This window comes from Chlorocebus sabaeus, chromosome 28 (genome assembly GCF_047675955.1).
Source record: "Chlorocebus sabaeus isolate Y175 chromosome 28, mChlSab1.0.hap1, whole genome shotgun sequence".
NCBI lineage: Eukaryota > Metazoa > Chordata > Mammalia > Primates > Cercopithecidae > Chlorocebus > Chlorocebus sabaeus.
The window spans coordinates 19,287,975-19,315,218 of NC_132931.1; the positions used below are offsets into that span (position 1 = coordinate 19,287,975).

The window sequence follows — 27,244 nt, forward strand, 5'->3', positions numbered from 1 at the left end:
GGAAAATGACCAGCATCTTTCACAGAAAACAACGCAACAGAAGAGACTGGTGTGACTAGTGCATCGCTGGACACAGGGTGGCCGAGTGTGTGTGATGACTGGACATGACAGTGCCCTGCGGAGGTCTGGCTGGGCAAGCAGGCCCTTGCCACTGGGGAGGGAGGCAGGCACCAAGTTCAAGGTCACTATCTACATTCAAAGAGAGGAGAAAGACGGGTTTTTCATACAAGTTTGCTTTTATTTCCATGTTCAACCTGTGGAGAAAACCGGCCACAACCTGCACGGTGGGGGTATGAGGCATGGCGGCGCCCTCCCAGTGGGTCTCCGGGACACATCCAGCACTGCCCGCGATGGGGATGCAAGTCCTTCAACGGAAACGCCGCTCAGCTGTGTACAGGCACCGTGGAAACATCACTGGGCGCAGAAGGTGCTGCCGGCGGCGTTGCTAAGAGTCTACGGAGCCAACACCAGTGGTTCCGACAGAAAACTCCAAACAAGAAAGAAGTGGGCCGGGCGCGGTGGCTCACGCCTGGAATCCCAGCACTTTGGCTGAGGCGGGCGGATTACGAGGTCAGGAGATTGAGACCATCCTCGCAAACGCGGTGAAACCCCGTCTCTATTAAAAATACAAAAGATTAGCCGGGGGAGGTGGCGGGCACCTGTAGTCCCAGCTACTCAGGAGGCTGAGGCAGCAGAATGGCGCGAACCCGGGAGGCGGAGCTTGCAGTGAGCCGAGACTGCGCCACTGCACTCCAGCCTGGGCGACAGAGCGAGACTCCGTCTCAGGAAAAAAAAAAAAGAAGAAAGAAGTGGAAGCGGGTGCCTTAAACACCCCACTGCAGACACCAGGGGCTGAAAGGCACAAAAATGTGTCGCAATGGCAGAATCCAGGCGCGGTCACAGTCCAGAGCCACAGAGCACGGGGAGGCGGCGGGAGTCACGCGGGCTTCCTGCAGGTCGGCCTCGGCTCCACACACCACACGCGGCTGCACTGCAACAGAGGAGCTGCGGCTCACGCTCCATCCTGCAGCTCAGTGCAGGAGCAGCGGGTGCAGTCTGTCCCCTGGACTGGCATGCATGGTGGCCCTAAACAGCACCTCAAAATGCTGAGGGAGCCCCTGAACATTGCCTTGGGGCTGAGGTTGAGTCCCGCAACAGGAGCCGCCCTGGCCACAGAGAGCCGAGCCCATATGCCACCCCTACTTGCTCATGGTCCTGCCCTGAGGACAGTAACCAGGCCACCCTCAGACACCCCACTAGGCCTTCTGTCCCACACATGCCCATGCCATGAGGCACGGAGGCCCCCAGGACTCAGGAGCTCCCGCACGCTGCTTCCCAGCCCCCGACTTGAAGGCTCCTCTCAGAACTGCCAGAAGCAGAGTCGCAGCCGCGCACGCCGGCGTTTCTGTCTGGAGGACACACCGTGGCCGTCACCAGCACAGGCGTCAGGAAATGGCCAGGCATGGCCACCTTCCTCTTCCTAGCACTTCCCAGCACCTGGCCACGGCTCCTCCCTCACCCAGCATGGCCTGAAAGGCGTCACGGCTCCTCCCTCACCCAGCATGGCCTGAAAGGCGTCACGGCTCCTCCCTCACCCAGCATGGCCTGAAAGGCGTCATCTGTGATGTGGTCAGAGGGAGCAGTCAAGGCCATGTCGGCACCGACTCCACATTTCACACGAGGCTCAGCTAACCCTGGGCACACAACACTGGGGCTTCACCTCTGCCTTAAAGAAGGTGCTTTCTCAGTGATGGGATAACAGAAGCAGCTGAGAGCAGCTAACGGGGACCCCATCGCGTCCCCTGCAGACGCTCACCACAGCGCTCCCAGGTCACTCCTGGTTCCCGAGAGGGATGATTTCCTCAGTGACGAAGAACTCTATGGTCTCCTCTTCCCAGTCGTCCACGTTGCTGTCCAGCTCGTCAGTGTCCACACCTGAGAGAACAAAAGGCGCAGGTCACCCATGGGGGCACATGCCGAGTGGCACCACCGAGGCCAGTGGGAAGAGCGCGGGAGTCCGTGTGCACCGGGGCCTGTGGGCGGCTGAAAGGCCAGCTCCTGGTGACTGAGGGATCTCTACGTTACCTCCTCGCAACTCCAGGCGCTCGTTTTTCTGCTCCATATAGAGCTCCTGGGCCATTTTTCGGTACTTCCGGAAGTCTTCCATCATGGTGCGCCTTCTCTCCACCAATTCCTACGCGTGAGGTTGGGGAAAGCCACAGAACTGGTAAGACACGTGCCTCCCCATCGCGAAGAGCCCACACCCAGGTGGACAGTGCCAGGATGACAGCATTTGGAGGCGCTCAAGCAGGAATGGCCTCTCCATTCGTTTTCACTTTTCCCCCATTCTCACTTTTCCCCCAACACTGTCCCCCGCCCACAAGGCAGCAGTGAGGTCGCAACTCCAGGTCCCCGTGCCAGCCCCAGTTCCCCACTGCATTCCTCCTAGGGGAGAAACAGAACCAGTGTCTTCAGGGCTGAAGCAACTCTGTGCACACACACAGCAGCCGCCTGCAGCCCTGATGCGGGCCCGCCTTTGCCGCGGCCGCAGATGTCCCGGCACGGCCCTCCCTTTGGGGAACAAGGCTCACCTTTGAGGCTTTGGACTGGCTCAAACGATCCTTCTGTTCAAAGATCTTCGAGTATTTCTTCAGATCCTTTTTAATTTGCTGAAACAAAAGACCTGCCACTCAGGATTTAACTTTCCAACCAAGAAGCACAAACGCAATCTTCAGAGTTGCCGACATGAGGTGACACCCAGGGTCATTCATAGAACAGCTTCCCAGGAGTGCTCGCGCCTGCTCCTTCCTCCATCTTTCTTCAGACTTTCTTCCTGGGATTTAACCCTCCTCCTCGCTCTGACCTAAGACCATCGACCTATTTTACCACAATTATGTAAACCCCGGACAAGCCGCTTCTATTCCCACCAGGACTTTTTAATGGTCCGGGTATCTTTTTATCTACCCCTCGGGTTCATGCAAAACTCCCCTAAACAAGCTGAAGGCCTCAGGCTACTCCCCTAGAGCTGTTCTGTTCCATTCAGCTCTCACTGTTCCTGCAGCTCTTCAAGGCTTCCTTGCAAATGTCACGTTTCTATCCCCCACTCACCACCCTAACAATAACAGAAAAAACTGACGACTTTTCAATGCCACAATCGCCTCCAGTGCCCTGCAGCGGGGATGGGGGGACGCCGACCTTGATCTGCTCCTGGCTCAGGAGTGTGGGAGGCCGGGGCCGCCACAGCAGCTGGCAGAAGCGGTCCTTGTTGTTCTTCTGCAGGAGGCGGCCCTGGAAAGTCCACAGCCAGTACGCGTTGTCCACCTAGGCGAGGGCAGGACCACACCAGGACACAGGGATCAGCAGAGCCACAACTATGACTATGTCATTGCTGCACAAGGTCCTGGGTATCGGGGACACGTGTGAAGCTAACAAAGCTCTGCCTGTGCAGAGCCGACAGCAGGGGAGGTGGGCAGTCAGTGAAAGACACCTCAGTGATGCAGTCGACCCAGAGCGCAGGGCACGGAGCAGTTGCAGCAGCGCTCATCACAGCACAGGCCTGCGCATTCCTGCTGGCAACACGAACCCCATGCTGGATGGAAGCTAACTGCACCACCACGCGCCGCTGCACCCCATGCCAGATGTGAGCTGTGCTGAACCCGTGACCGGATGGAAGCTAACTGCATCACTGCACTGCTGAGCCCCGTGCCGGGTGTGAGCTGTGCTGAGCCCCGTGCCGGGTGTGAGCTGTGCTGAAGCCCCGTGCCGGGTGTGAGCTGTGCTGAGCCCCGTGCCGGGTGTGAGCTGTGCTGAGCCCCGTGCCGGGTGTGAGCTGTGCTGAGCCCCGTGCCGGGTGTGAGCTGTGCTGAAGCCCCGTGCCGGGTGTGAGCTGTGCTGAGCCCCGTGCCGGGTGTGAGCTGTGCTGAGCCCCGTGCCGGGTGTGAGCTGTGCTGAAGCCTGTGCCGGATGTGAGCTGTGCTGAGCCCCGTGCCGGGTGTGAGCTGTGCTGAGCCCTCTGCCGGGTGTGAGCTGTGCTGAAGCCTGTGCTGGATGTAAGCTAACTGCATCACTACGCGCCGCCAGGCTCCGCTCTCTTCACAGCAGGCCTCTCTCATGAAGGAGGGCGCGTTCACCAGCCCTCGGCATAGACATCTTGTTGCAGCCCGGCATTTTGGGAGCTAAGTGTTTATACCTCAAGGAGAGTGGTCAACAACTTAAAAGGTCTTTTTTTTTAATGGGGCTGGGGTTTCGCTGTTGCTCAGGCTCGTCTCAAAACTCCTGGGCTCAAGTGACTCTTCTGCCTCTGCCTCCTAAAGTGCTGGGACGACCGGTGTGGGCCACTGTGCCTGGCCTAAGGTGATTTCAAGGGTCGAGGTGGGCCCCACCGAAGTGACATCTCAATGTATCTGAACACAGGCTGCCATCAACATATGCTGATTCCAATGTGCAGATTTCTAACTCTCGACACTTGTAGTAGTATTTCGGAAGCTGACACTCCTAAAAGTTCTGTATCTCATTAAACAGAATTACCCGAGTTTGGTCTCACAGGCTCGCATTTGCATGGACTGGTTCAATACCTCCATCAATGTTTTACAAGTCATTAAATACTGAAAGTCCTCGACAAACTTAACCAGCAGTTTTGGAATAAGAGTTGTGGGCAACGCGGCAGCTGGACTCAACCAATGACCCCAAAGAGATCTTAATGTCTGCAGTTACGGAACTTTGATCAGACTTCAAAGGAAGTGACTCCTCTCTGCAGAAAAACACTTGTGTATGACACATTCTCACTCCCTTTCAAGCGTCCCCAGGCCCAGGGTAAGACCCCCACCTGCCCTGCAACCATGAGCGGGAGCTGCTCCTGCACGCGGCGCCACCTCTTCTACAACCCAGAATCCTCCTCCTCCTGCCACGAACACCAGCCAACGCTTCTGTGAAACACAGAGGCTTGTGCCCCTTCCCCGAGGTCCCAGGACAGCACCAGAGTCAGCAGCCAGCCGGCAATCCCTGCTTCTATCCACAGCCAAAGCTATGCCCCACGGGCCTGCACCTTATGGCTCCACCAGGACACAGAGGTGACGACGTAGCGTCCAGTGGGATCCCACTCAACGTCGGAAGCCATGTAGTGCTCTGCGATGTTCATGACCGTGCAGTCCGAAGTGTCCACAAACGCTAAGGCACCGTTCATACTGCAGAGACAGACAGGACCGTCAGGCTTCACGGAGACGCATACCTCCTGGCATCCCACTCCTGAGAGGCGCTGCGGCACGGGGTCCCCAGGGAGCCAGCCTTGGCGTTAACAAGCCGAGGAAACAAGCACGGCAACAGCCTCTGGTGGCCACCGTGAGACGTACCAAGTCACAGATGCAGAGTGTGTGGTGAGTAGTACACACGTCTGCCATCACTATTATTTTTACTGGAAATGTTATCTGGGGCTAAGTAAGCCTTCAAAAATACAGTAGCAAGTATGGACAATGAAGTAAGGGAGAGCAGCAACAAAAGGGCGCTCTTTAAGCTGGAAGCCTCTCCATGATTTCAACACACTGCTGGAACACAGCTGAGACCGGCACGTGACACAAACCACAGAGGTAAGGCAGCCTCACAGCTGTGTAACGGATACCCTTCCTGCTAGAAGACACGGGACTGAACCCCCGGAGGTGGTAACTGGATTGCTGGAAGGCACCTGTTTAACCACGAAGAACCACAACCCGCAGACGGGTCTGCCTGGTCACTTCACGAAAGCATCCGCGAGCGCTTATTTCTTCTTTTTTTTTGAGACGGAGTCTCACTCTGTCACCCAGGCCGGAGTGCAGTGGTGCGATCTCTCCTCACTGCAAGCTCCGCCTCCCGGGTTCACGCCATTCTCCCACCTCAGCCACCCAAGTAACTGGAACCACAGGCACCCGCCACCAAGCCTAGCTAATTTTTTGTATTTTTAGTAGAGATGGGGTTTCACCGTGTTAGCCAGGATGGTCTTGATCTCCTGACCTCGTGATCCGCCCACCTCAGCCTCCCAAAGTGCTGGGATTACAGGCGTGAGCCACCGCGCCCCGCATGAGCGCTTATTTCAATCTGTCCTGGCTTGGCCTGAGTCCTGGAGTGCCATGGGTCCGCAAAGGTTCATAAAGTCCCATCCACTGACACCGGGGTAACCCTCTCAGTGCACAATACTCCTTCTACCAAGAAGCTGGGTGCAGGCGCCTCAAGGTCTCTGCCACAGCAGGCCGAGTGCTGCTCCCAAGGCGGACAGGCTCAGAGCGCGTACACCTACCTCCTCAGGCCCGCCAACACCACGAACTGTCCTTGGGGGCTCCAGAAGATGGTGTTTGCTTGCTGCTTGTCGAACATCTCTGAAAGGAAAGAGAGCACCTGTCACGAGCTGCGAGGGCTTCCACGGTGCCGGGGCCGCCAAGGCTGGAGGACTTGGCTGTAGCTCAAGCTGCCCACGTGGGCAGAGCCAGTAATGCCGAACCACCTCGGAAAACAATTTTACAAAGTCCATCACTAAGTACCCCGAGTCACGATCCATACTTTAAATGGGAAAAAAAGAGAAGATACGGTAGGGGTACTTCAAAACAAGACTAGCTTATTTCCTGAGATAACTGGACAAAGAATTCCCTTTACGGCAAATGTTCACTGCTGCAGGGTCCCCAGTAGGGAGAAGACGTCAGAGATACGTGACCCTGAAAGACCAAAGCCACTCTCCTAGCAACAAGGCGTCTTTGGATAAGCTATGCTTGTTGAAACTGACTAGTCATCACCGTTCCAGGTACTAACTCTTACTTCCAGGAGGGATCTCAGGCAGAGCCGCGGGAGCGGTGAGAAGGCCAGCTGGGGCTGGGCTCCAGTCCCCCTCAGAGCACATGCTCCCTGCGTCTCAGACAGAGCTGACAACCTGTGGCCTCTCTCTCCTCAGCCTGCGGTACATCCAAAAAAAGAGGCGTGGGGCAGGCTGATGTGGGGAGAAGGGGAGGAGACAGGGCAGGGCAGTGCACCCCGGCAGGGGCAGGGGTCTCAGACTTGTACAAACAAAAACCCCAACAGCCACGGGAATAGGACGGAGCCCATACGGTGGCCCCAGAGTCCATGCCAAACCTCAGGAGAGGCATGTCACACTACACGTTTGGAAGGTACAAGGTGCCTCTGCTTGCCGTACGTTTTATGACCTAGAAGACTTACACAAGTCTCTGGACAGTCTGCGACTGCCCATATGTTTACATCAACCGGAATTAATGAAACAGCCAATTGTGATCCACTGCCAACTGAGGGCGCCACACACCCTGCCAAGCTCTAGCAAAGTGAAAACTAAACTCCTCACAGAATCATGCTGCGAAAGGTGCGGCCAGGAGATTCCAACCCCTTCCACATACAGGGCCAAACCCATGGCTCTGCAGGAGGGCACCTGGCAGCCAGAGTCCTGTGGGTGAGGAACACAGCCCATCACCACCTCCCGGCTGCCACACACACACCATGCCTGTGAAGCAACAAGCAATGCTCATTCAATCCCCGCGGGCACCAGGCTCTATGCTGAGCAGAGACCCCAGGATGAAGTGAGGAGCTGAGGGCACGGGCGGCAGCTACCGTGAGACGGGAGTGCGTCCCCGCACCACTGTGAGGAACGAGCCCCAGGTGGGTGCAGTGTGGTGCCCCTGGAACCAGGTGCACGGGGGCAGGGCACAGCCGTGCGCAACAGCTCTGCACACCCTGGTCAGAGGCACCCGACTCAGACTGGGGACTGGCAGGAGCATGTCCACAGGAAGTGACCCTGAGCCCAGGGACGACAGCTACAGCCAGAAGGGAAAAAGCTTCACTCCAGACGATGGCAGAGAATGGAAGCCTTGGAAATACTTGCTTAAACGTGAGGGCCCAACGGGGCTCAGAGAAGCACCCCACAAGGAGGCAGCACCTCCAGGCCATCGCTCACTTCATCAGCCAAGCCCACAACACCCCACTCACAGGCGAGTCCCGGCCTGCTCAGCAGTGGTCCTAGGCCAGCCAAATGCTCACTGCCGGGCAGAAACTGAGTCATCATCCATGCTGACCTGTTCAGAAGAGAAAAAGGGACTAGGCTACTTACTGATGAGTTCAATTTTCCCGTTGTTTTTGACGTGGTAGAAAGACACAGATATCCGCGGAGCCTCTCCATGCAGCACGGCAAACTTACTTCCATTTGGTTCCCAGGCAAAGGCTATGATGGTTTCTAAAATGGACAAAACAGACCACTCCCTGTTTAGTCAACTCAGAACACAATGCTCTTGATCAGTTAAAATGTTCACTACCCAACCACAGAGAAATATCCTCCAACGTTTAAAAGTTCATTAAAAGGACCAGAGAGCAAGCAACAGCAGGGAAGGTGCACATTCCTGGAGTTTCAGAGACAGCTGCTTCCACTCACATGGAGTGACCTACGTGAAAGTGCTCTCTCCCTGAGTGGGACACCGGGACCCCCACGGCGGGATCCCCACGGCAGGACGCCCACAGCGGGACCACAGGAGCCTGACGTGGGCAGCTGTGGGTGCCGCTTCCCTCGCACCCAGTGTGGCACCTACAGTGGGATCCTCACTTCCAGTCTCCTACCTGGCCAGGTTTCACGTTTTCTCACCTCTCTATTTTCGTCCTTCCTTCCTCCTTTTTTCCATGGCAAAACAAAAAGCCTAACCAGAACACAGGCTCAATCTCTTCTCTCTTTTTTTCAGACAGGGTCTTGCTCTGTCACCCAGGCTGGAGTGCAGGGGTGCAATCTCAGTTCACTGCAACCTCTGCTCCTGGGCTCAAGTGATCCTCCCACTTCAGTGTCTGGAACAGCTGGGACTACCGCTGTGCAGCACGCCTGGCTAATTTTTTTATTTTTTTTTGTACAGAGAGGGTCTCACTACATTGCCCAGGCTCTAAACACGTTCTGTGACGTGGAGATGGCTACTCATGGTGCGGGCTCACAGTCCTGACTCCGTTGCTCAGACAATCCCTTGCATGGAAGTGTTAAAAGCCAAGAGTAAACAGCACAGAGGCCCTATTCACCTCAAAGTGACTAAAATACAACTTGCCTTTCATTTCGACCACATCCACAGGTACCTGTTTCTCCCTCATTCGGAAAATTTCAAAATTTGTGACAACACCCTGTATAAAAAAAAGGGGGAAGGGGTGACATTTTGGACAGTGAAACTATGAGACAAAGGTTTAAATCAAAGGTCAACTTCACAACAAAAGATTCAGTGTGCACGCTTGGTTCACACACACAAGCATCTGCAGTGATAAAAGAAACAGCCCTCAGGACGGAAGACGGTTCAGTTGGAGGGTAACTGCCGGCGCCACGTCTACCGGCAGCCACTGGACATGCACGAAGTAACTCTGACCCAGATCCCACCTCTGGGAGCCGCCCTGCCCGCCACACTCGGGCACAAGCAGTCCCAGGGTCCTCACTGCAGCCTGCGGACCAGGATCCCGAGGGCCATAAAGGCTCACCAATGGGGCTGGTTAGACCGTTTCAGACAGTGGGGTATCCTGTAGCCATAACCTTCAAGAAGTCCTGCCCTCCTCCAGCAGTCTAAGGGGAAACTGCCCTGATGTCCATCAACAAAGGAAGGAGGCCACGAAATGTGGTCCAACAGACAAGAGATTACTGTTCAGACTCAGCACCGCGGACCAGCGTGGGAACACTGAGCTACGTGAAGATCAGACACAGAAGGTGGCATACCTTCCGATTCCAGCTGTGTGTCCAGACAGGGAAATCACTGACATTTGTGATGCCAGGAGCTGGGCAGAGAAGCTGCTAATAGGCACGGTATTTCTTTGTAGGGTGACAAAAACATTTCTTATTTTTTATCTTTTAAAAATTATCTGTAGACATGGGGTCTCACTGTGTTGCCCAGGCTGGTCTGAAACTCCTAGTCTCAAACTATCTTCCCTCCCACCCCGGGAGCCACCGTGCCCAGCCGATGAAAACGTTCTGAAATGAGCGGTGCTGGCTGCACAACTCTGAACACACAAAAAGCCACTGAACCAGTTCGCCACTCTAATGGGGTGTTTTAAGGCATGTGAATTACCTATAAATTAAAACTTTTTTAACACAAAACAAAGAGGAATACTTCCATTAGAGGGAAAACTCAGGAATTTTTTTTTTTTTTTGGGACAGTCTGGCTGTCGCCAGGCTGGAGTGCAGTGGCGCAATCTCTCAGCTCACTGCAACCTCCGCCCCCTGGGTTCAAGCAGTTCTCCTGCCTCAGCCTCCCAAGTAGCTGGGACTACAGACGTGTGCCACCATGCCCAGCTAATTATCGCACTTTTAGTAGAGATGGGGTTTCACCGTGTGTGCCAGAATGGTCTCAATCTCTTAACCTCATGATCTGCCCACCTCAGCCTCCCAAAGTGCTGTGATTACAGGCATGGGCCACTACACCCAGCCAACTCAGGCAATTTTTTTGATAAAATAAGTATTAAATGATCAACCACCAAAAAAAAAAAATCTGAGTATACTACTCTTTGTGCTTAGAAAGACAATAGTATTCTCAGCTGGGCATAATGGCTCACGCCTGTAATCCCAGCCTTCTGGGTGGCCGAAGTGGGCAGACCTGAGGTCAGGAGTTCAAGACCAGCCTGGCCAATATGATGAAACCCTGTCTCTACTAAAAATACAAAAATCAGCCGGACCTGGTGGCGGACACCTGTAGTCCTAGCTACTTGGGAGGCTAAGGCAAGAGAATCGCTTGAGCCCAGGAGGTGGAGGCTGCAGTGAGCCAAAATCGCGCCATTGCACTACAGCCTGGTGACAGCGAGACTACGTCTCAAAAACAAACAAAACAAAATCCATTAACAACCTCCAAACAACACGGTGGCCACTTCAGAGCTCAGGATAACGAATCGCCTTTTCCGAGGGAATCTACATACCTGGGTGCCTTTTGGAGTCCTATCTACTTTCACACACAAGTAGTCTCCGTTCTTCTGCCAGTGGAGCTTGCAATCCACCACGTTGAACAGGTTCCTCACGCGGATCTCTTGCCTGGTAGGGAGCTGCATCAGGGTTACCCTGGCTGGAATATCTTTGTCTTCAGGCACCCAGAAGGCGATTATGTTACCACCAGGAGACCAAGAAAAGTCTCTGCACAACAGGAAAATAAAACGCTAAAGCAAAGGCCAAGTGATGAAACTGAAAAGCAGAAGAAAATAAAACAACTCATTTGCTATACAGAAGCTCAATGCTGTTATAACTGACGCTGAGCACTCCCACCGCGCAGCTTCACAGGTCCTTGCCAGGACCCTGGGGCACTACCGCGCTCACTGTGACAGGGAATGAATGCAGACAGAGTATTAGCAACCCTACCATCACGCACAGATTCATAGGGACTCCAGCCTGCGCTCTGTCAGCCCACTCTTAAGACACCGCACACTGCTGCTTTGACGCAATTAAGTTGTAGGCTGGTGGATCCGGCTATTATGTCATCTGAAGATTAATTAAGGTGCAAATGGGGAAACCAGCAAATCAAGTATAAGGAATGAGCAAGAAAAAGGGCAACTCCCTCCACTGTATCAACCTCTCTACAGAGAAGTTGCTGTAAGGAACCAACGCTCCTGAGCTCACCTACATGAAAAACAGCTTTATACACACTACGTGCTGTTTTGCATTTACTGAGAACCAACGTCCTGGTCTTTTCATTTTATAGGCCATAATTTTGCCCAAGAATGTAAAAATGAAAGAAGACACGTCAATATCCTTGGATTGCTAGTAGTTCACTGCTGTAATACTGACCAGTCCGAAGTTTTCCATTCTTTGATGGTGAAAATGAGCTGAAGGCTCCCCAAACTCTGCCTGAGACAGAAGAGCAATAGGAAAACCTTTCGCCTAAGCAGAGTCCCCTTCTCTTCCTTAAGGCTGGAAACCCTTCTAGTTTCCAGGTCAAAGACGAGGTAAATGGAAGGAAACCGACTCAAGGCTCTAGCCTTGAAGATTCATTTCTGGGCACAGGAAAGGGGTCACTGAAGTGGTGCCTCGAGGGTGGTGGGCCCAGCACTGAGCAGCCTTGCCCATCGACCCAAGCCTCCATCCTGGTGTCCAGAACAAACTCACCTTAGGCTGGGCATGGTGGCTCACACCTGTAATCCCTGCACTTTGGGAGGCTGAGGCGGGCAGGCGGATCACTTGAGGTCAGGAGTTCGAGACCAGCCTGGCCACATGGTGAAACCCCGTTTCTTCTAAAACATACAAAAAATTAGACAGGCATGATGGTGGTGCGCCTGTTAATTCCAGCTACTCGGGAGGCTGAAGCACCAGAATCGTTTGAACCTGGCAGGCGCACCACTATACTCCAGCCTGGGCAACAGAGCAAGACTGCATCTCAAAAAAGATTTAAAAATGGCTGGGTGTGGTGGCTCACGCCTGTAATCCCAGCACTTTGGGAGGCTGAGGCGGGCGGATCATTTGAGGTCAGGAGTTCTGAGACCAGCTTGGCCAACACAGTGAAACTGTCTCTATGAAAAACACAAAAATTAGCTAGGCATGGTGATGGGCACCTGCAGTCCCAGCTACTCGGGAGGCTGAGGCAGAAGAATCACCTGAACCCAGGAGGTGGAGGTTGCAGTGAGCGGAGTTCATACCACTGCACTCCAGCCTGGGTGACGGAGCGAGACTCTGCCTCTTTAACAACAAAAAAAAGCTGAGTGCTAAAGGAGAGAGAGCAAATATAAAGGACACCAACTGCAATGGACCACGTCTGTGTCCTCCGAATTCACAGGGTGAAATTCGAACCCCCTGGGTGATGGCATGGGGTGGGGCCTTTTGTGGGTGGGAGGTCCTGAGGGTGAAGCCCTCGGGAATGAGATGACAGCTTTTACGGAAGAGGCCCCGGAGGCCTTCTTCAGGGAAGGCTGGACTGAGGGGCTGCCCATGAGGAGGGAGGTGGGCCCTCACCAGACGGTCTGCAGGCACCCTGACCTCAGGCTCCCAAGCTCCAAAACTGGGAGAAAGAAATCTCTGCTGTCATAAGCCACCCCGCCTATGGTATTGTGTTAAGCAACCTGAACACAAGAAGACACCAAATTGATAAGAATACTCACTTTATCCCAGAGATCTTCAAACTCTTCTTGTCCAAAAGACCCATAGACTGCCCAAAAAAAAGGAAGGCTAAAGTTGAGTCAAATCATGTCAGTGTCTCAGAAGCACACTTAACTTTTTACAAAACGAAACCAGAGTCTGATGTGAGTTTGCCTAGAGGGCAGCGCACACAGAGGATGACAATGATCCCCCCCACCCACCCGCCACCGAGAACTGCAGTTCTGAAGCCCACTGCATTAACGCCCATCCAGGACCCCCCACGGCTGCGCCAGGGGGGCAGGAGTGACTGAAGCGCTCTGCCCAGAGCAAGGTTAGTTAAAAAGGCACAGGAGACAGGACTCTCCTACGCATCTGTGAAACCTCCTCCTCCTCTTCTAGCACAAATACGGAAAAGCACCACACCCCAGTTACAAGCAAGGATGGGACGGGGCGTTTTCCATCACCGGGACCACTTACAGGAGTTTCATAGATGCTAAGCGTATCCAGGGTCATTCTGGCAAAGAATTTGCCATCGTGGCTCCACCTAAGAAGAAGAAACAGAAATGCCAAGGTGTTCCAATGAAAAGACAAAGGCTACAGAGCTCGTTACAATGGTCCACTTACTTAAAAATAGGCCAATGGGCTGAGCTCTCACAGTGAAAACCTCTCTTCTTGTGCCCCGTAAGGATGTCCCAGATGATTATGGCCTGAGGGTCATCCTGCGTGTCCATCAGGGGGCTAAAGGTCACCAGGTACCTAGAAGAGAGGGGCCACACTGTATGCTACCCTCGTCTCACGACAGGATTGCAATCTGTCTGTGCGGCCAGAACAGCGGTCAGAACTCATGGAACCAACTCTCTCCCCCAACCCCACACTGCCCGGCCCTAAGAGTTCCAAGCAGAAGAGGGAAGCAGCAGTGCTTGCTCATTCTGGTGTGAATACACTGCAGACACTCTGGTTTCTCCAAGATCAGCACAGAAAGATCTCACAGGCCCCACACAAAAGGCTGCTGAGTGATCTAGAGGGAGGCACAGTGTGGAATTCTATCTCTACTCACGTTTCATTAAGACTAACAGCGTAGGCCGGTCGCGGTGGCTCACGCCTGTAACCCCAGCACTTTGGGAGGCCGAGACGGGCAGATCACAAGGTCAGGAGATCAAGACCACGGTGAAACCCCGTCTCTATTAAAAATACAAAAAATTAGCCGGGCACGGTGGTGGGCGCCTGTGGTCCCAGCTACTCAGGAGGCTGAGGCAGGAGAATGGCGTGAACCCGGGAGGCGAAGCTCGCAGTGAGCTGAGATCGCGCCACTGTACTCCAGCCTGGGGGACACAGCGAGACTCCGTCTCAAAAAAAAAAAAAAAACTAACAAGGTAAAAAAATACGGCGGGGTGCAGTGGCTCACACTTGCAATCCCAGCACTTTGGGAGGCAGAGGCAGGCAGATCACCCAAGCTCAGGAGTTCAAGACAAGCTTGGCCAACCATGGCCAACCAAGTTTTAACATGGTGAAACCCTGTCTCTACTAAAAATACAAAAATTAGCCAGGCATGGTGGCAGGCACTTGTAATCCCAGCTGCTCAGGCAGCTGACACAGGAGAATAGCTTGAACCCGGGAGGTGGAGGTTGCAGTGAACCGATACTGTGCCATTACACTCCAGTCTGGGTGACGAGTGAAACTCAGTCTCCCAAAAAAAAAAAAAAAAAAAGTCCCATCCAGTTTGAAAGCCAGCACAGGTCTGATGGGAAACCTCAGAGGCTGGGGGCTCCTCTCAGCCATGATTTACCTGACTGCTGGTTTGTCTGGAGCTACTGCACCTGCTCACTCAGTTCACACAAATTGTGCAACAGACGGTCCCTTACAACACCAGAGGAGAAGGCAGACACAACCCGTGAGGGCGAAAACAGTGGCCCCAGCTCGTCCTCACACTGCCTTCCACAACTGCCCGTGTCCCTAGCAGAGCTCCAACAGCTGGATTAGCTAGATCAAAAACCACAGCTCGGGCCGGGCGCGGTGGCTCAAGCCTGTAATCCCAGCACTTTGGGAGGCCGAGACGGGCGGATCACGAGGTCAGGAGATTGAGACCATCCTGGCTAACACGGTGAAACCCCGTCTCTACTAAAAAATACAAAAAACGAGCCAGGCGAGGTGGCGGGCGTCTGTAGTCTCAGCTACTCGAGAGGCTGAGGCAGGAGAATGGCGTAAACCCGGGAGGTGGAGCTTGCAGTGAGCCGAGATCCGGCCACTGCACTCCAGCCTGGGTGACACAGCGAGATTCCGTCTCAAAAAAAAAAAACAAAAAACAAAAAACACACAAAAACCACGGCTCGGCCAGGTGCAGTGGCTCACGCCTGTAATCCCAGCACTCTGGAAGGTCAAGGCAGGAGGATCACTCGGCCCCAGAGGTTCAAGACTACCCTGAGCAACAAAGTGAGACCCCCCCATCTCTACAAAAAAATAAACAAAATTAGCCATATGTCATGGCATGTGCCTGTGGTCCCAGCTACTTAGGAGGCTGAGGTGGGAGGACCGCCTGACCCTGGGAGGCTGGGGTTGCAATGAGCCTGCAATGGGGCCACCGGGTGGCGCCAAGCCTGGGTGACAGAGGCAGGAAAATTCATCTGTAAAATATGTGATCTTAGACTAGATCCTGAACTGAAGGAAAGTAAATATTATACAGAACATTATGAGATCAAGTAACAAAATCAGAATATGGCAATACATTAAAGGAGTCAATGAATGTTAAATCCCTGAAGTTAGCACCCGCACTGTGGTCGTGCTAACAAAATCCTATTTCTAGGAATACACATTGAGGGCTGAAGGGACATGTTACTTCAAATTACTCCCAAATGGCTCAGGAAAAAATATCTGTATAGGAGATGACGACGTAAATGCAACCAAACGTGAGATCTCAGTAAAAAGCATACTAGGCGTTCTCCTTACTCCTATATTTTTCTAAGTTTGAAATGCTGCGAAATGAAAGATCACTTGTAGAAGGCTGGCATGGGGTGAAAAGCATAGACTCCAACAGCTGGATTAGCTAGATCACCTTTCTTCTAGCAGCTTACCTTTCGCAAGGTGAGAAGTCAATGAGCTGAACCCCTTGGTGGCTGAATCTCTGAATTTGCTTGAATTTCTCTCCCCCCCATAGAGCAATGCCTCTTTGATGAAAGGTAGCCAGATAGGTGCCCTTAGGAGACCAACGCACATATGTCTCTGTCCATCTCTGCAGAAAAAGGCAGTGCCAACATTACTACAACAAAATGGCAAACACAAAGACTCCTCCTACAATGAATCTATTCTGCAAACTTTTTTCTTTCTTTCTCTCTCTCTCTCTCTTTCTTTTGAGACGGAGTCTCCCTATCTCCCAGGCTGGAGTACAGTGGCGTGATCTCGGCTCACTGCAAGCTCCGCCCCCCAGGTTCACGCCATTCTCCTGCCTCAGCCTCCAGAGCAGCTGGGACTACAGGCGCCCGCCATCACGCCCGGCTAATTTTTTGTATTTTTAGTAGAGACGGGGTTTCACCGTGTTAGCCAGGATGGTCTCGATCTCCTGACCTTGTGATCCGCCCGCCTCGGCCTCCCACAGTGCTGGGATTACAGGCATGAGCCACCGCGCCCGGCCTATTCTGCAAACTCTTAACTGAAATACACAAAGCCTGTTCACTTCTCAGGATTTACTTCAAAGCTGGAAGAGGAATAAAAGTTGTTTTCAGAAAGTAATCTCAAAGAAAATAGAACGTCACCGGCTCTTCCAGTTTTCTGACAGAAACAAAGTTCCACTTTGTTAAGGAAATATGGGAGAGGTGGGTCCCCGCCCCCAGCGGCAGCAAATACACACCGCTCTTTCTTCAATTGAGACAGGGTCTTTCACGTCATTCCAGAAGATGGAAGTGCGGTCTCCACTCTCAAAAATCACACTGTACTGATCTCTGCATTCTGCCTCTTCAAGCCAGTAACGTAAGTTCCCCTTAAAAAAAAAAAAAAAGGCAAGGAATATAACATTTCATTAATTTTAATAAGAAACTCATTCACAACTACTGCTCTTAAAGATATGACAAATTCAGTCCACACCTTAACTCCCAAGTCACACTCTAACCTCAAGACACCATCCAGCATTTCTTTTCTTTTTTTTGAGACAGGGTCTCGCTCTGTTGCCCAGGCTGGAGTCCAGTGGTGCCATCATAGCTCACGGCAGCCTCAACCTCCCAGCTCACGGTGATCCTCCCACCTCAGCCTCCCAAGTGCTGGGAAAACAGGTGAATGCCAGGCCCGGCTAATTTATGTATTTATTTACTTTCTGTAGAGAGGGGGGTCTCATTTTGTTGTCCAGGCTGGTCTTGAATTCCTGGGCTTACGCCATCCTCCCACCTCAGCCTCCCTAAGTGCTGGGATTACAGGTGTGAGCCACCACACCCAGCAGCATTTCCTTAAACCGCTGAGATGCAGGTTTCAGGCCACTCACCAGGTCTTTGAAAGGCTGTTTCTCCGGAATATCCCACTCGTCACTGATGGTCATATACCTGGAGGAGAAAGGAGACTGCTGAGCCCCACGTCCTGAAGACTAGAAAGAGCACCCGTGGGGGTCCGGCATGGTGCGCTCCGGCCTGCCCACCCCAAGGGCTGTGACTGGCATAACGGGGAGGGGTGCTGCAGGCCAGAAGCATGGGGCAGGGCTATGAAACGGCCCTGTGGCAGCCTGACCAGAAAGGACGTGAACAACCTGACAGGCACCAGCACCCACTGAGAAGCACCAAGCCACCCGCACACAGCCGCTCACTCACACGTCAATGTCTACTGCCTTGTGGCCAAGTCTGAACTCACTTGTCAAAATCTGTGAAGAGGTTGACCCGGAACGTGTGCTGCTTGTCAAGCTTGTAGCCGTCGGCGTTCTTCACAGCATCCACGGCGTGGGCCGGGGACGCGTACTCCAGGAAAATATACCTGAGTGAGAGAGGCCCGTCGGCACACGCGCACACTGTAAGGCTAGGCAGGTACGTGCTGCCTGCCCCACTCCTCTCCACAGACAAGCCCTCCGTGCCAGGAGTATCTGTGCTGCTCTTCCCGACCCGACCCTAAGGCAGTCACACGGGGGACAGACCCACAGCCAGGGAGCTCCTAAGTGAGGGAAACCCTAACCACAAGATCCAAAGTCTCTAGTTTTGTTATCATAAATTATAGAAAACTTAATCAAAACGTCCATTATTTTTACTGTGGCGATGGTTTTGTGATATGTACACATCAAAATCTATTAAATTGTATACTTTAAAACTATGCAGATTTATTGTATATCAATTATCTCCAGAGCTGTTTAAAAAAATCTTGGCCAGGCGCAATGGCTCACACCTGCAATCCCAGCACTTTGGGAAGCCAAAGCGGACAGATCACTTGAGGTCAGGAATTGGAGACCAGCCTGGCCAACATGGCAAAACCCCTCTCTATTAAAAACACAGGCCGGGCGCGGTGGCTCACTCCTGTAATCCCAGCACTTTGGTAGGCCGAGGCGGGCGGATCACAAGGTCAGTAGATCGAGACCATCCTGGCTAACACGGTGAAACCCCATTTCTACCAAAAATACAAAAAAGCCGGGCGTGGTGGTGGGCGCCTGTAGTCCCAGCTGCTCGGGAGGCTGAGGCAGGAGAACGGCGTGAACCCGGGAGGCGGAGCTTGCAGTGAGCCGAGATCGCGCCACTGCACTCCAGCCTAGGCGACACAGCGAGACTCTGCCTCTGAAAAAAGTAAAATGAAAAAATAAAAATACAAAAATTAGCCAAGCATGGTACACGCCTATAATCCCAGCTACTTGGGAGGCTGGGGCAAAAGAATTGATTAAACCTGGGAAGCGGAGGTTGCAGTGAGCCAAGATCACGGCACTGTCCTCCAGTCTGGGCAACACAGTGAAACTCTGTCTCAGAAAAAAAAAAAAAAAAATTAAAAATAGACTAAGCCGGGCGCGGTGGCTCACGCCTGTAATCCTAGCACTTTGGGAGGCCGAGGCAGGCGGATCACAAGGTCAGGAGATCAAGACCATCCCGCCTAATACGATGAAACCCCGTCTCCGGCCGGGCGCGGTGGCTCAAGCCTGTAATCCCAGCACTTTGGGAGGCCGAGACGGGTGGATCATGATGTCAGGAGATCGAGACCATCCTGGCTAACACGGTGAAACCCTGTCTCTACTAAAAAAAATACAAAAAACTAGCCGGCCGTGGTGGTGGGTGCCTGTAGTCCCAGCTACTCGGGAGGCTGAGGCAGGAGAATGGCGTAAACCCGGGAGGCGGAGTTTGCAGTGAGCTGAGATCCGGCCACTGCACTCCAGCCTGGGAGACAGAGCGAGACTCCGTCTCAAAAAAAAAAAAAAGAAACCCCGTCTCCACTAAAAATACAAAAAAAATTAGCCAGGCGTGTTGGTGGGCACCTGTACTCCCACCTACCTGGGAGGCAGAGGCAGAATGGCATAAACTCGGGAGGCGGAGCTTACAGTGAGCCGAGATCACGCCACTGCACTCCAGCCTGGGTGACAAAGCAAGACTCTGTCTCAAAAAAAAAAAAAAAAAAAAAGGTCTAATATTGTGTATTACAGGCAAGATTAGAAAGGACCTCAGAGAATGTTTCACTGTAACATGAATAACAGAGGGTCAAGAGGCCATTCCTCAATCGACTGCCCAACACAGAAAATGCAGCAGCATTACCTGCATTTGATAATTTTTCTAGAAACTAAAACTATTCTAGTTAGTTTTTACTTCACTTATTTATTTTAGAGACAGAGTCTTGTTCTGTCACCCAGGCTGGAGTGTAGCTATGTTATCATAGCTCACTGCAGCCTCCAACTCCTGGCCTCAGGCTTCAAGAGTGTTGGGAGTTTAGGCGTAAGCCACGATGCTGGTCTATTCTAGGTAATTTAAAAAAACTTTTAAAACCTTAACTTTATCATCTTCTCATTCACTGCTCTGGAGAGCTTCCAGCTGAGGGCAGCCTGAAGAAGTGAACGGCCCACGTGCCTGGGCGAGGCAGGAGCTGTGTTTGCAGGGAGCTCCTGCAACACTCCCTCATCACGACGTGCCAGACACAGATGAGACTTCTCCAACGGGAGAACACTCACCCTTTCGTCTTCCCATCCTCTTCAGGATAAAAATCATTTGTGATTTTCCCAAACTTGGAAAAGATCTTGTGGATGACATTTTTGAGCTTCTCAAGTCGGTCAGGTCCCACCTGAGGGACGTTGTCCACTACAATCACCGAATCGATTCCGTCCGCTTCCTGAGGCCGGTCTTTGAGGACATCTCCCAGTAATTCTGAACCAGAGAGAGATTTTTCAAATGATCATTTTTACCAAGAAAAATATTAATACATTACCTGAGCACACTAAACAAGTCTCCAAGAAGAGCCAATGAATCGTCTAAATGCTTCACTGTGAGCAAAAGAAATCCCAACCCTGGCTTGGTTCAGATTTTAAACACGAGCTGCGAGGACTGGAACGCTCCTCTCTCCCTTTGACGGAAATGTAAACAGTCAAGATAGGTCAATTAAGTTCTGGCAATAACCAAAGACTACAAAAGAATAACAACAAAAAGCTTTTAACAATGCAAAATGCAAATGAAGAAAACAATCTAAAGAATATCCAGTATTAGAGCTTCCAGAGATCCCTAGATTTTGAAAGAGTTTCTAGCAATGTCTAGGCAGAATCCCATCGCAATGTCCGTGAAAACTGACTTTTTACGGAAGATTTCAGCAAACAAGTAAATATTTAAATGCTCAATATATTCACAGTGGCCGGGCGCGGTGGCTCAAGCCTGTAATCCCAGCACTTTGGGAGGCCGAGACGGGCGGATCACGAGGTCAGGAGATCGAGACCATCCTGGCTAACACAGTGAAACCCCGTCTCTACTAAAAATACAAGAAAATTAGCCGGGCGTGGTGGCAGGCGCCTGTAGTCCCAGCTACTCGGGAGGCTGAGGCAGGAGAATGGCGTAAACCCGGGAGGCGGAGCTTGCAGTGAGCCGAGATGGCGCCACTGCACTCCAGCCTGGGGCACAGAGCGAGACTCCGTCTCAAAAAAAAAAAAAAAAAAAAAAAAAATATTTATATACATATATATATATATATATATATATATATATATATATTCACAGCACATTAGTGTTGTGAATACAAATTACTAGAAATTATTCAAGGAGGAACCTCTCTCGAGTGAACTGGGATGAAAGTAGTAACTCTTCTCCCACCTCCTGTTCCCAGTGATTTTCATGTTTTCGGGCCGTGAACTGGATGGCCACCCACAAGTGAATCAAGAAAAAAAAACCGGAAGCACGCCTGGGGTGAGCTTCCCCACCTGTCTCCGCTGCAAACAGCCCATCACCAGCCACCTTTGTCCGGAACAACTCCTTGCCCAATATTCCTTATGTTAAAAAGCTCTAAGGATAAACAACCAAACTGCAGGAGACAAGGACACAGCAAAGTGTTTTTCCTACTCACACAACACTCAACACAACACTTCTGACACGGGATGTGGGGCCCACATTAAGCAGTTTTCCAGGGGCCGCCAGCTGGGTGTCCTCTAACTTAATCCAATTCAGACACTATCTACCAGGAATCAGCACCGGATTCCACAGGCTGAAGGCTCAGTCCCAAAGACTGGCCCCCATTTCAGATGGCAATCACAAGTAGTGGGCTGTCACCTCCAGTTCTGACCAACAGGCTACAAAGCAGGGCTCCCACTACCCCCCGCTTCTTGGGTTCCATTAACTTGCTACAGCAGCTTACAGAATTCAGGGAGCTAGGCTTGCCAGCTTATTATCATGGACGTTACAGAGGATACGGACGAAGAGGCAGATGGAGAAGCGCAGAGCCTCCATGTGCTCTCCAGGCCGCCAGCCTGCAGGAGCCCCCAGAACCTGGTCCTTTTTGGTTTCCAGGAAGATCTCACGACATAGGCGTAATTAATGACATCACTGAGCACCGGTGATCAACTCAACTTTCAGCCCCCTTCCTTCTGTGGGGCAGAGGGAGACTTAAAAGTCCCCGCCCTCTAATCATATGGTTGGTTCCCCGGCAAGGAGCTCCAGCCATCAAGCATCTCACTTGTCTACAAAAAGACACTTATCACTTTGGAGATTCCAAGCGTTTAGACGTTGTGTGCCAAGAACCAGGGCAGAGCCCAAATGCACATTTCTTATTATATCACAAACAGTCTTTTAGAAAAACACTATCAGGGCAGAGACCTGCACTTAAACTAGGAGACTAGAGAATATACAAGTTCCTGAAACAGCCTTTTTTTTTTTTTTTTTTTTAAGAGACAGGGTCTTGTTATGCTCCCCAGGCTAGCCTCGAACTCCTGGGCTCTAGCATTCCTCCTGCCTCAGCCTCCCAAGTAGGAGGGACTACAGGCGGGAGCTGCCATACCCACAGAGTTTAAGTAACAGTATTTTTCTCTTAGTGGTACGTGAAGCTGTCCTCAATGTGATGAAATGCCTCGAAGGGCGTTTGGAAAGCAATCATATAGTCAGAATTTAGGACAGGGCCAAGCTCAGTGGCTCACACCTGTAATCCCAGCATTTTGGGAAGCCAAGGCAGGCAGATTACCTGACGCCAGGAGTTCAAGACCGGCCTGGCCAACATGATGAAACCCTGTCCCTAATAAAAACACACAAAAAAGGCCGGGTGCGGTGGCTCAAGCATGTAATCCTAGCACTTTGGGAGGCCAAGACGGGCGGATCACAAGGTCAGGAGATCAAGACCATCCCGGCTAACACAGTTAAACCCCGTCTCTACTAAAAATACAAAAAACTAGCTGGGCAAGGTGGCGGGCGCCTGTAGTCCCAGCTACTCGGGAGGCTGACGCAGGAGAATGGCGTGAACCCGGGAGGCGGAGCTTGCAGTGAGCCAAGATTGCGCCACTGCACTCCAGCCTTGGTGACAGAGTGAGACTCCGTCTCAAAAAAAAAAAGAAGGAAATATTGAAAATGCTACCTTAAAAAATAATCTCCATTTTATTTTCAAAGATGCTAAAATTGAGAGGAATTAAAAAAAAAAAAAAAAAAGGAAAAAGGCAGTTGCCAGTCACTGCAGTGTCAGACACCCTGCTGTGGAAACTAGTCAAATCCCGGGGTAACTTCTAAAGCACTTACCATACAATTAAATGGCCTGACAAGCCTGATCTGAATTTATAAGGCTTGCAATAAAAAGCTTAGCTTTTACACAAACTGCGTATTCCTTCCCACAAGCTCAAAGCATCTAGTCTAGGAGAACCAGCCCACACCTAGGAAGGAAACAAATGAAGTAACTACACCATGAAGACACATCGCCTCGATCACTCTCAGCCCAAGCACCGGTGACACGTGGCTCACAGATTCCCCACCTGTCTCCAGGAAAAAAAGAAGAGAACAATTCTCAACACTAAATAGCAAACAGAAAGAATAGTTAATAATGCAAAAAAGACATTTAGAGTTAAAATTCTGATCAGTTGAAACATTAAACTGAAGGATGATTACAGTTTGAGATGCTAATCTGCACCAAAAAAATAAGAAGGCAAGACGGGGACTCCGGGCCACCTTTTGTCTGCTCCTTGGAATACTCGGCCCTTTTGGAAAGAACTGATACACTCACATACTACCTGGAAGACGCGGCCCTTTTGGAAAGAACTGACACACTCATATACTATCTTGCACACTGACCCTGAAGGGCAGCTCTTCTCAAAATGCACACAACCCCCCTGCGTTACCACAACCAGGCGGGCCATGACAAAGCCTGCTGGCTGAGCCTTAGTCCTCAGGACCAGATGCCTCACCTGTCACTCTGGCCAACACTGCACCTTCAGGGCCACGTGGGCTCCCCGAGGACCCATAGTCATCACCCGGCCTGGCCAACCTTGTGGTCATATCAGCATCCACTAACTCTTCCCAATTCCAGAAATAATTTACGTATTAGAAATCTGTGAATTCCATGGGCTCAAATAATACTTTTTAAAAAAATAGCAGAATATCCAAGGGCTCAAAATAATCATTAAACCAAAAGTTTTGATTTTAAACTATAACAACAATTGAAGTGTTAGAAAGAACACTGTTCTGAGCAGGAGAGTCTGGTGAGCCACGTAGAGCGGACCCACTGCGAATTCTCAGCAGTCTACTCCACCTTCAGGGACACGTTTCCTCAGGACTGAGGGGCGCAGACTAGATGTTCCCAAAGTCTTCATTAGTTTTTGGTGTCCTTCCTGCTTTTCACGCTAAAATGTCTTCTATGAAAAAAAAAGTGTAATATAATAATGGCCACAGTAACTGACAGCCTTTTTATTTTTTAATTTTTCACTTTTTGAGACAGGGTCTCACGCTGTCACCCAGGCTGGAGTGAAGTGGTGGGATCTTGACTCACTGCAATCTCCACTCCTGGGTTCAGGCTATTCTCGTGCCTCAGCCTCCCAAGTACAGGAGACTACAGGTGTGCACCACCACACCTGGCTGATCTTTGTATTTCTGATAGCCTTTTAAAAATACGTTTCAATTATAAGCTGGTAACTCCACGTTATTCCCTAAATTGTCTTGGTGTATATCTGGCTGCGTCAGCAAGGATATTGTTATTTTTCTCACTCCGGTATTAACTTGGCCAATCCGCAGAGGCTGATGTGTTTCTCAAGGCTTAAGAGAGCTAAAAACAAAAGAAAAACAAATGAAACCAGCTCTCATCAGAAGTCACTTTAGGAAAAGAGCTCTCTGAGGCAGGAAGCAGAAATATGCCTGTAAATCCAATCAAGGTTGAGATGAAGGCAAAGCAGGCTGTTATCAACCTGGAAAAATAAGTCGCCTTACAGGTTTGGCAGAGGGGATAAAGGAGAACCAAACTGCAATTCGACAGGGTCTGCCTGTACCACTAGGGAAGTCTCTGGAGATGGACAATTGTGCGGGGCAGGGGGACAAAATCACCGGCTCTGCGACAACCTGTTCCTCCAATCCAGACCTTGGGAGGTCTGACTGGTCAGCTGGGACACGCAGACTCGCAAACCTGACACCGGGTCTTCGGTTTTTGCCGTAACCCCAGCTGCTACACTCACAGCACACCCAGCCGGAACAGAGTACCCCGTGTGCCCTCTCCCACCCTCCCGGATTTCTGGTTGTCATGCAAATCCTGCGCTCCTGAAGTTAGCTCCATCCTGTCCCCTTTTTAGGAAAGAAAAGGGGAGGCGCTGGGGTCTCAGAACGCCTCTAGAGCACTCGGGAACCCCTCCCTCGGTGGCTTCCCAGGAGCACACGGACACCCTCGCTGGAACTTCTGCACGAACCAGTGGCACAGCCCGACGACATCTCCCACCTCCGGAGCCTCAGTCACGCTCCCGCGCCGCTCGCCAGCCCCGCCCCAGGCGCCCTCACCTTCCTCGCTCACGTCGTCCACGAAGTCCTCGGGGTCGCTGAAGGAGGGCTCGTCCGCGTCGCCGTTCTCCAGCGCCCGGGGCTCGGCCTCGGCCGCGCTGCCCTCGTTTCCTCCCGCGTCCTCGGACGCCGCCTGGGCCCGGCTATCGGCGCGCTCGTCCCGAGCCTGCTCTCCCGGGGCCTCGCCCTGTGCCGGGACAGGGGGCTCAGCGTGCGACCCAGGCGGATCCTCGGCTGCCGGCGGCGAGAGCGACTCGGACGAGCAGGAGGCCGCCTCTGCCTGGGCCGCTGGCTCGGTCCTCACCTCCGGCTCCGGCCCGGCCTCCGCGACCGCCACCTCCTCACTAGAGGCCTCTGTCCCCGCCGCCTCCGGAGCGCCGGGCCCCGCGGGCCGCAGCAGCCCCTCGTCTGGCGGCGGCTCGGCGGCCGGCTGCTGCTGGCCGGGCTCGGCGCGCTCTTCGGCCGCCTCGGGCACCGCCACGTTCTCCGCGTCCTGCATGGGCCCGACACTACCTACTCGCAAGGCTCCGCGGCCGCCGCGCTTCCGACTCTCCCAGGCCGCACCGCGCGCCGCGCCGGCTACAGCTCAGCCATGTGCGTGCGACGGGGAGGCCGTACCAAGGCCGCGGGGCGGGGGGTGTACCCACGCCCTGGAGCGTCACGACGACCCTGAGACGACTCGCAGCCGCAAGCCGCGTCCAGCAAATCACCAAACTGACATTCTCGTGACAAGAAAGTGCTTAATTCCATTCAACAAGGTTGTTTCCATCCACCACTAAATTCATGGGCGCATTGGCCACCCCATGTGTGGCAGCGGATGGTTCCGTCCAACATGGCGGCCTCCCCTTTTCCTCTCCCGTCGGACGCTGCGGGGCGGGACTGAACTATTTGTGGCGCCCGAGGCGGGGACCAGAAATGATTTTAGTATCCAGAATGTGATGAAAATGTCCTCTAACTCAACAGTTACTATCATGGAAGAGTGGAGGCTCGACAGGCGATTGCTCAGGGCGTCTCAGCCTTTCGCTAGGCAAACCGTTTAGCTTACGTTACTAAAGTCCCCCCTGTCGGTGTCTGACACTTGGACTCGCCTACTGACTGCGCAAAAGGACAGACTACTCCAAAAAGGAAAACAGGAATTCGGGGCGAGCCAGAGGCGGCCCGCACGAATAGAAGGACGACTCCCTGGCGCGATACAAAAATGTACGCGAGTTGCTTTAATCGCTTACCCCCAGTCCTTCCCTAGCGGCCGTCACCGCGTGTTTCCCCCTATTCGGGCGTTCACAGTGTTTCGGTCCACGCGAGGCCACCGCCCTCCGCGCGGGAGACCCGGGGTCACGTGCGGGCGGAGGCGGGTCCTCGCCGCGTGGGGCGCGAGCCTCACTCCGGAGCGGTTGGCTCTGGGCTGCTGTTCACGGGACGGGTGTTGGGTGCTTGTGTCTTCTTCTCTTGTTTTTTGCCGGAGTGGAGGACAACCACTGGTTGGGGGATGTCTTAATCATCCTAGAAAATAACCCAGTGGATCACGCTTGTTATCCCAAAACTTCGGGAGGCTGAGGCGGGGGGGATCGCTTGAGCTAAGGAGTTCGAGACCAGCCTTGCCAACATAGCACCCCCACTCCCGCCAACCCTCATGTATACCAAAAATAAATAAATAAGTAAGTAAATAAGTAAAACAAGTGGTACCCAGAGGCTGGGGAGGAGAGTGGGGAGTGTTTATCGGGAACGGACCTTCAGTTTGGGAGGATGAGAACGTTTTGGAGATGACGGTGGTGATGGTTGCACGACATGGCGAATGTACTTGATGCCACTGAGCTGTATACTAAACTTCATGTTAAAATGGCTACACCCCACGCAGTGGCTCACACCTGTC

The 27,244-nt window shown here is 52.5% G+C and overlaps 1 protein-coding gene across 3 annotated transcripts; it reads right to left on the bottom strand.

The window, feature by feature from the left end:
- Positions 1 to 217: 217 nt before the first annotated feature.
- EIF3B (eukaryotic translation initiation factor 3 subunit B) lies at positions 218 to 26,522 on the bottom strand. Of its 3 annotated transcripts, XM_037995255.2 has the most exons (20): positions 25,679 to 26,520; positions 25,375 to 25,561; positions 20,118 to 20,310; positions 17,843 to 17,962; positions 17,484 to 17,541; positions 16,860 to 16,988; positions 16,087 to 16,244; positions 13,643 to 13,774; positions 13,496 to 13,562; positions 13,042 to 13,088; positions 10,879 to 11,089; positions 9,039 to 9,111; positions 8,072 to 8,194; positions 6,266 to 6,344; positions 5,045 to 5,183; positions 3,196 to 3,321; positions 2,592 to 2,669; positions 2,086 to 2,194; positions 1,817 to 1,935; positions 218 to 991 (listed from the first exon to the last, which is right to left on the bottom strand). In XM_037995255.2, the coding sequence occupies exons 1-19, from the start codon at positions 25,871 to 25,873 to the stop codon at positions 1,832 to 1,834; spliced, it is 2,328 nt and encodes a 775-aa protein (XP_037851183.2). In that variant the 5' UTR covers positions 25,874 to 26,520; the 3' UTR covers positions 218 to 991; positions 1,817 to 1,831. The 3 variants fall into 3 exon arrangements, with proteins under 3 accessions (XP_037851183.2, XP_072868977.1, XP_072868976.1); XM_073012876.1 differs by having other exon boundaries at positions 218 to 986; positions 25,375 to 26,522; XM_073012875.1 differs by having other exon boundaries at positions 25,375 to 26,521.
- Between the last annotated feature and the right edge of the window lie 722 nt (positions 26,523 to 27,244).

Coding starts and splice junctions, on each gene's coding strand:
- EIF3B (XM_073012876.1), bottom strand. CDS start 25,873: ATGCAGGACGCGGAGAACGTGGCGGTGCCCGAGGCGGCCGAAGAGCGC. Junction 11,090..13,041: donor TTGAAGATCTCTGGGATAAA/GTGAGTATTCTT, acceptor CCTGTTGTGCAG/AGACTTTTCTTGGTCTCCTG. Junction 2,670..3,195: donor TGAGCCAGGAGCAGATCAAG/GTCGGCGTCCCC, acceptor CTTTTGTTTCAG/CAAATTAAAAAGGATCTGAA.